General features: G+C 42.4%; 1 protein-coding gene across 1 annotated transcript in view; it reads right to left on the reverse strand.

The window, feature by feature from the left end:
• Nucleotides 1–14,321, reverse strand: part of nav2b (neuron navigator 2b) — a 63,595-nt gene that overhangs the window by 23,610 nt on the left and 25,664 nt on the right. Inside the window, exon 13 of the mRNA XM_030788376.1 lies at nt 1,718–1,838. Coding sequence (XP_030644236.1) covers nt 1,718–1,838 — 121 coding nt within the window. The remainder of the gene's footprint in view (nt 1–1,717; nt 1,839–14,321) is intronic.

Consider the following 14,321-nt stretch of genomic DNA (forward strand, 5'->3'; position numbering starts at 1 on the left):
ATGTGTACCTCAGAATCCACCTTGATGTTCAAAAGGAGAGCATCAAGAATAAAGAGAGGCTAAAGTCCAAATCTGGCCATGATTCCACTTCATCTGGATATACCACTCTTTCTTCTTAATGGATGTTCTCTTAGGTTGTGGTTGAGCATTAACGTCAAATGCGGTCTCTAGCAGTGAAGCGAAACTTGAAACGTTTTATATGAAAAGGTTTGTGCTGAATCACTGCACAAATAGGACCAAAAACCTTGACTAATGTTTTTTTAAGTCTCTCATGTAGCCTATGCCAGAGTCTCAGAAAAGGTCTTGTGAAATCTAAAGAGGATATTAGCATGGACGGCTAATTTGCGTGTCTTGTATCAACATAATCGGTCATCATTGGCTAAATCAGATAAGAGAGGCAATCAGATAACTGGGCAAGAGCGCGCTAGCCCATTACATCATTTTCAAATAAACAACGCCATTGAATCAGAGTACTTCTCAAGACCTGGCAAAGATTACGGTGCCCTGCAACATAGCAGTCCATTGTTCGGTGGCTACTGAAAATGAAAATACCAGTAAAAAAAAATTGTCAGGGAAAGAATTTTAATGACCTCCAGTTATGACCAGGCCAAACCCAAAACAGTGTTATCTGTGCTCTGGCACAATAAATCCAAACTCAATGTTCAGCTGGCATACTAGAAGTACTTGTAGAAACTATAAAAGGCAACAGTTGAGTGGAGCAAACTGGGATGAGGGTCAACAGTGACAGATTATTGGCCTTCAGCTCTCCATGTCTAGACAAGACTCCGATCAACTGCTTGAGAGGTGTAAAAGTTACTTACTGGCATTAGGAAAACAACATCTGGGCTGCCAAATAAAAAGCAATGGCAAATGCCGAATTCTCTGAGCTGTTACATTGAAAACCCTGTGTGAAAAACCATGTTGACCATGAGGGGCAGCTAGTGTAGTTGTATCTGCTTAGAGATTGGAATATGCTGACTCTGTGTTTGAAAGAAGACTACAGTGAGTCACTGTTGCGGTCAAGAAACGATTGCATAGAGACTGAGGAATTTATGCAGCACATGCTAACTTGCACAGAGCTTGTAAAAAAAAAAAAAAAGAGGAGATCTGTCGCTTGAACTGGGTACAGCCGGCTCTGGTGAGTCATGGACTACACACAGCGGGCAGGGGAGAGCAGACATGGTCACTGATAAGAGCTAACCCAAAGCTTGATGTAATGAAAGCCTTAATGAAAGCTATTGAGCTTCTATTACCACGGTGCTGTTAAGATCAAGGCTCCTTTTACAGGCTGTTGTAATGACGCACAGATGTACTTCAGATCAAACTGAAAGTTTTCACCAGATTAAACCCAAGGGACAGACATTGCTTTAAGGCAACGGTGCGGAACAGTATATATTGCAATGGGACCTCTAGGTTAATAACTCTATAACTGGTAGCTTTGTAAGAACCACTGTGATTAAACTAAACACGGCAAACACCTAAAGCACAAAGCACAAACTTGCGTTAGGCAGGGAACCTGTGTGCATATAAACACTCTTTTAAAAACCATAAACAAAGGAACATTCTGGAAGTTCTGTCATTCAATTTGAAGATTTCGTTATTCAGAGACTTCTGGACTTGTTTGGAGAATTTCAGAAACCATCCCTGGATTTTGCAAAAATTATGAATGTATACGTTTACTTCTCATTCACATACACATATGGTCAGAGAAACTCACCTGTTCCTCTATGTCCCTGCGCAGGACAGAAGGTGTGTTAATGTAGGAGCTGAGGGAGGAGCTAGTGTTGATGTCATCTGTGTCACTGATTCCACTGCTGACAGAACTGCTGTCGTCCCAACTGTAGAAGTGACGATGTTGAGAGAGTAGGTGCATAGAGAGAAATGGAGAGAAGGGGAGGACAGGAAGAGAGACAATGGGACAAGTAAAAAAAAAAAAGAGACAGAAGACAAAACACATGAGGTCACATGGAAACTCCAATGACGTTCTTCTGTGTGTGTGTGTGTGTGTGTGTGTGTGTATGTCTGTGATACAGACTGCATTCTCCTCGTGCCTCTGACATTAAGCGCGTCTCCATGCTTCTCAAAACTTGTTTTAATTAGTGCTCAGTCTTCTCTCTCTCAGGACCTTCGTTCCTGTGCTAGTCTGTTCTCCCACAACATCCTGCTTGTCAAAATCCATTCCGATATCCTTTAAATGCTGTTATTCAGCCATATAGACTGGTTCTGTCTGAAGTCTAAGTGAAAGCCAACATTTATGATGACTCGCCGTCGAGAATGGTCTCTGCAAGTATTATAGGAACAATGATTCCATTTTGAGAGTATGATACTTTTTATTTAAAAAGACAAAAAAAAACCCTCTGTGTTCTGAGTCGACAACTTTGCAAATCTAAAGGGTAGAGGGAGTTACACATCCAAGTGTGGATACAGTTTATGTTGAGTGAAAGTGTATCACACACTTTGACACAATGTTGCTCCCTTTTCTCCCTCTGTTTTGAGAAGATAAGGGTTTTGAGGTGTGTGTGTGGGCATTTTCACTGGCAACACTAGCATACAAGATAGCCCCTTCCACCACAGTCTATGTCCACAAGACCACTAAATCAAAACTATTTCGGGCACAAACAACGTTGAGCGCAACCTAACATTAGCTACATTGTATAATGCTTGCCGTGAACACCTGCGTGCTTAGATAATCCTCCAATGTCTAAACTCTATTCACGCACATCCTGAGCAGACCTTAGGCTAATAAGCACAGAGGATTAGTACACAAACCTGACTTTAATCCACTTCAAAAGCAGTCATAACACAGAAGTGGTGTCAAAAAAAGGTGGACATTAGCCCATTAACACTTTCATGGGGAGGAACAATAAACAGACGAGCCTTCAATTTCCTCCAAAAAAAAATCAGTCATGCTGCTAAAGCAGTGCTGTAACAGTGTCCGTATAGCTGTCCATCAAAACTTAAGAGGTGTGCCCTCCGGTTGTCATTTGACAGCTCTTCATGACTGAAGAGTTAGTGGTCGCCTGAAGCCTTAATGGGAGTTAAAGTCTCTCTCTCTCTCTCTCTCTCTCTCTCTCTCTCTCACACACACACACACACACACACACAGACAGCCTAGATGTTTTCTCTCTCATACCACACTGTCAGTTTTAGTGTGTTTTTTTGTGTGTTTTTCAGCTACATCCATCACATGGTATAAGCTGTCGGTTGCCTCATACTGCGAATACAAACAAAAGACTGGAACCACTACAAACACTGGCCGTGCCCATGTTTCGTCTGGAGAAAAAAAAAACCTTTTGGACAATGCATGGCACCTCTAACTAATTTCTTAAATGTTATGGTCGCGGTCAGGAATGCGTTTCGTTTTTTTAACAGTCATAAACCGTAACAGCTTGAGATGTCATTCTTATGACTCAAAATAGTAACGTAACTAACCTATACCTCTGAATTGGTGGATCCAGTTTTTCGAGTCGCTGAGGTTTACAATAGGAGTCAATAGACGGTGTCCTCTGTCCAGACGAACTAGACAGTAACCTACCAGCTCTCCCCCCTGACATAGTTCTTCACACCATTACAAGAACTCCACAGAACAATTCCTCTTTTCACTGGAGAGGAGAAAGAGGGAGGGAATGAGAGAGGAAGAGGGTGAATAGCAGAGGTGGCAGAGGTGCGTTTCAGTGTGCTTTCATCTTTCAATACTACCAGTCTCTCTCTCCCTCTGTCTCTCTCTCTCTCTCTCTCTGACTGCTCTGCTGACTAAACACAAGCCTACCTCAAATATCTCAACGTGTTATTTCAAGTGTAAACAGAGTCTGTGTTGCCATTGCCAAAGAACTTCGTGGTCTTGAGAGCAAGCATCCATTTTCAAATATATTAACTATCAGAAGCTCTTGTTTGGAAACACATTTAAATTGCCATAAGACTCTAAACCCATGTGAGAGTCATTTGAAGCCAGGTGTAGTCTTCACTGAATTTGACAACCTGCCCACCTCTCTGACAGGCCAGACAGTGAGAAGCTCTGCTCTGGCTTTTGCTGTGTTTCCGTCACTGAGTCTTCCCATCATTCACAATAATGGGCTAGGCTGACGCAAGGTGAACTGCTAAATCCAGACATCATTAACCCTTAACCCACACACACACACACACACACACACTGATATGTCAGAATGATACTAAGAGACAATGTGTTGCTTATTTTGAGTAATTAGTGTGAGGGCAGGTGTACTGAGTAAAGTTGTGTTCTTGTTTGTTGTTTCGGAGGGAGACACGAAAGGGCAACCTGAATGACCCACATTCACACACACAAACAAAGACACACATGAACACACATATGAACACACACACGAATACACACACATGAACACAAAGACTAAAAGATGTAGGATTAGTGTAAGACTTAGAGATAGGAACGGGATGAGGGTTTGTTGTATGGGGCAGGAAATTGGGGAGGGGTTTGCTTTGTTAAGAAGTGTTCAGTGGAGGGTGGCGAGATACAGGCGGCTTGCACAGTCTGTCTGCCCGTCCTGTTTGCTTTGGGTGGCCAATCAATTAGTTCTGCTAGAACAATCATTGCTATAACAACAACTCAAACGCTGTTGCTAGGCAGTGTGCAAGGAAAGGACAGGACAGGAAAGGAAAGGAAAGGAAAGGACAGGACAGGAAAGGAAAGGAAAGGAAAGGAAAGGAAAGGAAAGGAAAGGAAAGGAAAGGACAGGAAAAGAGATGTTGCTTTCACGCAAATGCCGGAAATCAGGCAATTTGATAACAGCTCATGGATTGATGCCTCCATGAGTTTTGTATACTAATTTCATATGGGTGTCACAATATGATGTTATGACAACATTACATCTGCGTATGTGCACACAATTATAAAGCAGTTACTTATCAGAGGTCGGCCTGTGTCGATAATAATGAATAATAACTATATATAACATTTGACCACAACAGTACAACGCACAAATACACAACGGTTTCTAAATAACCACAAAAATAAAAATCACAAAAAAGTAATACGATTCTGAACTATCAGACCATTTAGCACAGGGCGAATCTGAATGTGATCTGCACACGCCTCATGAAGTAACCATGTCTGAACCTGATGTCAAAAGGGTGAACTTTTACACCACAATTCGCAAAGAGCAAACTGACCATAAATAATAAAAGAACTAGCAACGGAATAAAAGTCAGTCACAACAAAAGTCAGTTACAACACTGACAGGTGTCCTCAACAGGTTTTCTAAAGAAACGGATTTCAGTGCACTCATGTCGTGTGTGTAGAGGTTACTTCTCCAACCAAAGTCTGTTAGAGAGGACAAATGTGGTGCATATTAAGGGGAGAAAACTGAATCTCTACACAAAAGACTTGCGGTCCACAGACACTAACTCCCACAAGCACTTCCAACCAGACACTTTATCTCAGAGACAACAGTAACATAACTAGTTGAAAACACTTAGTCACTTAGCGAGCAGCCAGGAGAAAAGCCTGCACTATATCAATGAATGTAAGAGCAATACATACAAACAGGTATAAAGACCGAGCATGTCTCATAAAACACCCTCTGTACATAAAGCACAGATATATAAATCTGAAGGAATGCAGTAAATACAAAACATATATATATATATATATATATATATGAAACACATAAATACACAACCACACACAGGCATGCAAGGCAGTTCCACGTGGCAGAGAGAGAGATCTCTTTCCACTCTCATTAATCTTCAAAACAAAGAAAAGTCCTCTTCAGTACCTGTGAGAGGCAGTGGTGGAGCTGAGTGCAGGCTGGAGAGACAGGGAACTGCAGGGAGCCTGGGGAAAGCCGCTGAGGCCAGGCAGAGAGACGGGAAGCTTCATTTGTACACCTCCTCCGTCTGTCTCTCTCTCTCTCTCTCTCTCTCTCTCTCTCTTTTGCTCTTTCTGACCTACACTTGTGCTGCACGAGGGAACTAACTTCAACTCACTCACCCTGCAGCTACCAGCCAACCACAGTCAGAGGGGGAGGTGGCCTCATAAATTGAGGATATCTGTAATCTGATCCCAGTACAGAGTAAACCATGAGAAAGTTGTGAAATACAGGTGTCGAGCGAGCACATAACCTGATCCCAGAACAGAGAGCTTTCAACATCATCAAGTATTTTGGTTAAACTGAGTTACTACAGAAGGGACTGAAACAAACTTCAGTCAGAAACTGGAGACCTGACTTCTGAGGAAGTTATAATTACAGATGGCAGAAAGTTTGAAAAAATAAAAACCTGCAGACCGTGTTTTTGACTGAGAACAGCAGAGAGGTTACCTTTACAAAAAAACAAACAGATCAAATACTGTTACTATATTACACTTTTGAGGCACTAACTCTACTCAAGGACAAATGGCATCACCAAAACTAGGCAGCATTTGGTTCAAAGTGATACAAGTTAGAACATGTCATGCAACAGATAAGGACCGTGTGAACTCTGTGTGTGTGTGTGGCTTAATGTGTGTGTGTGTGTGCGTGTCTGTCTGTCTGTGCGTGTACACATGGGAGTGGAAGTGTGGTTGTATTTGAACTGGTGAAGTAGATGAATCTTTTTATTAACGAGTGTTGATCAGACAGTGTTTACACAAAACTATTCTAAAATTGTAAAGCTAGAGTTCAGAGAAAAACTCCCTGTAATAAATGTTAACAGATTGGTAGGTTTTCAGTAAATTTACTTTTTGTAAAACAAGAGAATTAGTAGTTGTTGAAGACAGTGAATGATTTTTCACCTAATCCTGTCCTCTCCAGAGATACTGGGTTTCTCTGGCCCTTCCGTTTGAGGGGGATTTGTCAGGGTCATGTCACAGGGTCAAATGTCAGTCTGCACTAATCTTTAAAGGAACAGCTGGATCACTACCTAAGAGGAACTTTTGACACAAGTTCAATTTGACGTTTATCAAATCAAAACAAGAAAACAACCAACAAAATCCTTGAATCAGTAATCTTGTATTTTTGAGGTTTAACATGATTGAAATATGTTAAACCTCAGAAATGCAGTAGAGCCAACCAAAGCAGATTTACAGAGGGGAGACTCAAACAAATATAGCAGCTAAACATTTGGTGTCAAAACCACCATCCCTTGAAACACAAACAACCATAAAAGGCAACGTTTAGATTGTACATTTTAGAAAATGTTGAGGTTTGGATCTTCGTAAGTCTGTGTAGCTATATGTTAAATGGTCAGGCTGAAAGAGAAACATGCACAGACACACACACACGTTTCTCCATATCGGCCAATCCTTCTCAGTCAGCCGTATGTAATGACATAGCTGGACTGCACTGTGAGCCAGAGGAGTGTAAGGAATCCAGCAGGACAATGTCACTCCTCCATCTCATTTGCCTGTCAGACACACACACACACACACACACACACAGTGATCAGGCTGCCTCACAAAACAAGGGAGGACACGACATTTAAAGTGTGTTCCAATTTTAAAATCCTTTCTCGTGTTGAAGTGGTGTCTTGTTTTCAGAGTACATGGAACATAATTTGAATTTTTTTGTAATTTTTTTTTTAGTTCCTCAGACTATGGAAAGAGTTGAGAGCGGTTTTGTGTTATTGTTGGAGCTATTTCTAGTCAAACAGAATTACTAGAGAAACAGTCGTTACAGCCATCTGGAGAGGGAAAAGTGCATTGAAATATTGGTTCTCTATTTAAAAACACGCATTTTAAAAAGATTTTTTCTTCTGTGGGGTAGGGTGGTCCCATTCAGATGTGACATAGGATTTGACTGACAAGCTCCATCTTTTGCAGTCATTTTTGCTCTTTCTGTTCTGTATAGCATATGTCTAGCATTTGTTTGGTTCCAACTGTTTTGTCAGCCATGTGTTGAGAATATCTTTTAAAAACAACATGCATTACATTGTTTTTCCACTGAAAGGAATCCAGTTGTTGGTGGACCTGCGGGACACTGCATGGAGCGTTAAAACTGGATCAGCTGTGCTTTCTGCTGACATACAAACACACACACACACGCACCTGCATACAGTCCCTGTTTCTATGTCTTTCTCACGTGCGTGAAGATATACACACAAATACACACGCCCACACAGTCACACGCACATCCCCAGAAACACAGAGCCAGCATCTTTCTATTTAAAACATGCAACTCTGTCCCCCTCTCTGTTTCTCTCTCTCTCGCTCTCGCAAACAGAATGATACACACACGCACACACACAGACTTTGGACAATATTAATAGATGGACACATGCACGCACATCCCCACAGAGCCACCATCTCTTTCTCTGTCTCAAACATGCAACTGTTCCTCCCCTCCTATCTCTCTCTTTCTCTCTCTCTCTCTCTCTCTTCTCTTTCTCTCTCTCTCTCTCTCTCTCTCACACACACACACAGAGACTTTGGACAATAATAACAGACAGACACGTGCTGCGAGACAGAAGGTTCAAATTTGCATGTTGTTCAGTGTGAGAGAAGTATGTGTTTGCGTCTGGCCATCCGTATGGCTTTATCTGTGCACTGTCTAACAGAAACCAGTGAGCCACCATCAGCTCAGCTCAGACAGCAGCTATTTATGTCAATGTTCTTACGTTTCCAAGCTTGTATTAACTATATCTTACAAATACACCACACACTCGCACACACACACACACACACACAGGTGTGTTTCAGTGACCAAGTAAGAACGGCAGTTCCCTTCCTCCGCCGTTTCCTCTTTTCTCGCCTCATTTGCATGTGAATGAGCCACAGGGTGTGATTGCTCTCCAGAGGGATTAGAGCCATTGTCTGAAACACTCTATTATGACCATTTAACTGTGGAATACTTTCAGACACACCACACTCTTGTGCTTATCAAGGTTTTTTTTTTTTTTACACACAGGCTTCAAACACTGACAAGAGGAACCTGGGCTGCATGCCCTTGTTTTTCAGTGGAAGATTAAACAGAGGGGGTAAACTTAGGTATGAAAGAAAAGAAAAAAAAAAAAAAAAAACGGAGGCAAACATTACCATTCAAATTCACAGACCAGGCAAAACCATAACTGGGAACTCAATGGTGTATCAATATACATCAGTTTACATACTCCATGCTATAATTTTATCTTCTGTCTCTACTGTTGACATTACCGAGATAAAGATTTAGTCAGATAAAGAACATTTTAAAAAATGCACTGATGTCTCTCCTCTAACCCCTTGGCACTGGTTCCTGAGTTATGCATTTTTACTGGTTGAGAAGGAAGTGCCTGTACCCTCCAGCAGACAAGAGATAGGCTGGTCTGCTGCTTCTCTTCCTCTTTTGTGAATGTGTTTGTGTGTGTGTGGGGGGGGGGAGCCCCTGAAGGCACACAGAGAGTATTCCCTCAGTTGCAGTGTCAGATTTAGATTGGCCTCAGTAAAGCACAGAGACAAAACTCCAGGGCCACGATGTGACTGCCACTGTCTCCATTTCTCTCCTGTTACAGCTCAGGTAGACAGGAAGTCTTCAGTTCAAGAGACTAAAGAGGCTTAGTTTTTTAGCACTCAGGTAAAAGAGAGAGAAAGAAAAAAGCTCACACACTGTTTGTTACAGCCAATGCCGTACTATATCAAAAAAGTACTGCTTTCAGCAACGAAAAATCAACAGTAGCAAAGATTAAGTGAAAGACATGTCTGACTAAGAAACAAAACAATTACTCATTCACTCACACACAGACACACACATACACACAAACAAACTTACTTCACAGAAGCGCGTAGCCTGTATTTATGCCAGAGAACCCAATTCAGTCCTGTTTGTGTCCACGTTTTTTGTGTTTCTTCTCTTTCTTTCTTTCCCTCTCTCTCCTTTTCAAAGTATGTATGCAGAAACAAGCGTTGTTGTCTGTTGTATCAGAGTAGGATTCAACAGGTTCAGGCAGCAGATCCACACTGTCCTTGTTCCAGATACAGAAGCAGAGCTACCACTGATTCCAATCAGCCACACACAGAACACCACCATCCCCAAACTCAGCCTGGCCCCTCCCTGCATGCAGCACATCTCCCTGTAGAAACATCTCTCTCTCTCTCTCTCTCTCTCTCTCTCTCTCTCTCTGCATGTGTGTGTGTGTGAGTGTGGGGGAGCCTGGGGAGGTACTTCAGCAGTGAGAGACACTTACCTGTATCTCCACTCTGGTTCTCCAAAAAAAAAAAAAAAAAAAGAAAAGCCCTCACCACACCACTTCATCTCAGTCTGTAGTACTGACATGAACTGTGCCAAAGCGATTCTGAATACTAATGCTGGTTTGGAATGGTGCCAGATTGTCCGTCTCTCTGACACTCGTTTATTTGAAGCTGCTGGGTTTTAGCATTTGAGTGGGTGGGTGAGTGGGTAGACAAGTGTTTGGAGGCTTAACACTGTACTATACATGTTTTCAGCGCCTACAGTGGGAGGACAGAACTCACTCAAAATCACCTGGGAATCCGCATTCGAGAAGAAACATTCACACATAATTCACATGTACACACATGTACACACACACACACACACACACACACACACACACACAGGCACACACGCATGCACGCACATACACACACGCACGCTAGCACGCAAACACACACACAGATACACACATGCACACACACACACAAATAGTAGCACCATCTGCATTCCAAAGCCAGCAAACAAACAATGGGATTTAAAAAATGGACACAGATATATCAGTTCAAATGCTGAAGAATGAAACTATTAAATTGAAGATGGGGACAGTTACATGCCACCAACCTCCTACCCCCCTAAAAGCAAAGTCTTTTCAGAGAATCTACTCAGGTTACTGTACAGCTCATAAATCAAAGCCTTGCAGCTCTCTCTCTCTCTCTCTCTCTCTCTCTCTCTCTCTGTCTGTGTCTAAAGTGTCTCTCACCAAATGCTGTGAATGAGCATTGTCCACTTGTCACCGGACACTCCACCAAAGCATCGTCTGCTATGGTCTTTCCTCTCTCTCTAACACGCATTCCTAAGGAGAATTACTGAAGACTGACACTTCTTGCCATCCAATCACGAGAGACACCCACACATCCGGCCCGGCGGTTGACTCTCTCCACAGAAGTCGGCGAGAACAGATGCTCGTGTGTGCAGTGAGACGGTTCCTCTGTGTGGGCGTGAGTTTTGACCTGAGCTCCCTTTTCAGAGCCTGACCGCGCCCCTCCAACGCCGGGGCTCAGGCCAGACGACCCGATCGGGTTTCAACGGCACGTTTGAACAGCCCCCGGCTGGATCACAAAATCACACGCAATGTGGAGGACATCAGAACCATAACAAAAAATGATGTTATACTGTAGTCCACAGGACATGGGATTCCAGATAAATGGGCTTTCTGAATGAGAATTAATAGCTAGTTTAGTACAAAATTACAGTTTAAAACGAACATCTCCAGTTAGAATCCAGTTTCGTCTGGGACGTGGCTTCATCTTTGTCTGCTACATCAGCTCTCTGTGTTTGATGACTAGGTTGTGTGTGTGTGTGTGTGTGTGTGTGTGGGGGGGGGGGGGGGGGGGGTGAGACAAGTTTTACAAGGAGAGAGTTCCTATTTCTTTTTAACCTCAAACAACAAAAGACAAACCAGAGAACACAGGTTTGACATGTATCCTGTCTTAAGAGTAGGGACTGGAAGTGGTCACAGAACATGATATCAAATTCTGTCCTCAAGTCTCAGCTAAAAGAAGCCATGACTTCCTCAGTGCATTTATCAGAAAAATTAAACCATTATCCTATAAAGCCATTATACATTTGAACATACGAATGCAATTATGAACAACTGAACAAGTACTCAATTGTTTGCCAGACTAAACCCCAGAGTCCATCAAAATAAACATCTCCCTTCAAACCAGTACAAAAGTCCTTTCATAGCACTTCATACAAGACTACCTAGACATGTGTTTTACTAATTTCCTTCTCTCTCACTACCAAAGTTTAAAAAGAACACAAAACAACAGTCTAGCACTGCTCTCTCTCACTACCAAAGTTTAAAAAGAACACAAAACAACAGTCTAGCACTGCTCTCTCTCACTACCAAAGTTTAAAAAGAACACAAAACAACAGTCTAGCGCTGCTCTTTCCCAATGGAGAAAGGTCCTTTTTTTCTTGTTTTAAATTCCACCCATAATCTGTCCTCGTCATGTACTGGGAATATGATAGGGTTAAACAATAGAACAGCAGGCACGAAGAAGTATGAGAGTAGAATAGTTCTATGATTGCATCTAGAACCGATGCCCTGAGATGTAGGTCAGCTGAATGAAAGGACTTTTTTTTTTCCCCTAAAAATGTTCTAAAAGACAAGATTGCTGGTTGTCTGCCACTTCCAAGAGCTTTGGACCTAGGGGGGCAGAAAAAGACTTCCTCAGCAGAAGGAAAGAGAGACAGAAAGAAATAAAGAGAGAGAGAGAGAGAGAGAGAGAGAGAGAGAGAGAGAGAGAGAGAGAGGAAAGGAAAGGAAAAGCAGGACGGAACAGAAAAGGGATGTGTCCAGACTGGTCGGATACAACAGAGGTGAAAACAACTAAGACATGTCTCTCCATCTGACAGAGAGAGAACAGACAACCCCATGGAAAAAAAAAACTTCTACAGGCTAGCTTAGCATGCCAGAAAACTCTGAACAACCATCACAAGATGCTGGAGCAAACAAGTCTACAGAAAAAAGACACAAAATTCAGTCAAATTCAAATAAATAAATAAATAAAAAAGCTCACCTGAAGCTTCAGTCCAGATGTCTCATCTAATTTCAAAGACGATCATTACTCATAGGCATAAGAGTCTGAAGTCCATTTCCATATGAAACATGAACGATTCATATCTCCACATCTCCAAAACATCTTCCTCCCATCCAAAAATAACAGGGCTGAGCTCAACTAGCACCTTATATTTATAGATGTAGAACCACTGCTTCCACTGGTTCTTTGATATTCCCATGAAATCAGTCTTTGGTTTTGTGCATGTTTGACAACAAATGCAGAAAGAGATGGGGGGCGGGGGAGGGGGGGCAGAATGGAGGGACGTAATAATTTATTATGGTACCTGCTACAGGGCAGCGCTGTAGAGAAAGAATTCTTTAAATTATATATGACATCAAGCTCTTCCAGTAAGACAGTTCTGGAGTTCCCATTGGATTCTTGCCATTCCTAGACGCCCCCCCCCCTCCCCCCCCACACACACACACACACACACACACACACACACACACACACACACACACACACACCACCACCACCTCCACCTCCCTCAAGCAACATATCAGCAAGACTACATCATCCTTATTTCAGTCAGAGCAGTCAGAGAGAAGCCCGAGTCTTGACAGCTACTGGGCAAATGAGCAGTTCCCTGAACACACCTGGCCGGCCCAAAAAATGCCCTTATTTGGCAGTCCATTTGGTTCCCTCCACATAACACCTGAAGGCCTAGCTGCTTGATGCATACATCTCTCCATCGCTGGCATGAATTTAACATTTTAAATAATAATCGTGTGAAAACATCTGAATGCATGAATATTCACTTATGCGTGAATGTGTGTATGCGTGTGTGTGTGGGGTGGGGTGGGGGTGGGGGTAGGGGGGTACATGGTGTGTAATAACCAACATAAAAATCAGGAGTCATAGTCATAATGACTGCTGTTTAAAACGTCCACAGGCTCAGATGTTATAAGGGGGAAATGGCTTTGAATTTGAGTTGAATTAAAACCTTCTCTTGAGATGAAGGTACAAGGTGGGTGGGCTGGCAGAATGCATCTAATGAAAGGCCTGTGTTTTTTTTTTGTTTTGTTTTTTCGCAAACGTGTTTAATGTGCGGAACAGCCTTACGATGTTTACTTATTGATGATGTCTCCCTCATGAATGGATTATTTCTCTTTCAAGGGCTTTCCCCGTCGTATCGCAACAGTACAGATTTACAAAAGCGTGCCGTTGCGTATCACGGGCGACGTCAACCGCAAAAGCTAACGTTGCATCCTTTATAAGCTCATTCTCCGGACTTTCCTTCCAGTTCCTTAATACAGCAGCAGCAGCTGGCAATTCTACTAAACTGTGTATTTTTACACAATGGACTTTTCTGTTTAATGTACCATGTCTCAGCATTCTACTCCCTGCCGAGAAGTGACTCACAAGGAAGTCAGACCTTATTTAATTATGAATAAGAGAACTGTATTGCTTTTGTGTGTGCGTGTGTGTGTGTGTGTGTGTGTGTGCGTGAACTTAAAACACAAAGTGGTTTGCATATAAACAAAAAGCATAGTTACAACAAGCAGCTTTTAAAGAGAGAACAGGGGCCTGGAAAAGCCCAGGGGTAAATTCTGCAATGGACAGAAATGCCAGGACAGACGAAGCTCTTCGACAGGAAAAA

This window comes from Chanos chanos, chromosome 1, assembly GCF_902362185.1.
Source record: "Chanos chanos chromosome 1, fChaCha1.1, whole genome shotgun sequence".
Taxonomy (NCBI): domain Eukaryota; kingdom Metazoa; phylum Chordata; class Actinopteri; order Gonorynchiformes; family Chanidae; genus Chanos; species Chanos chanos.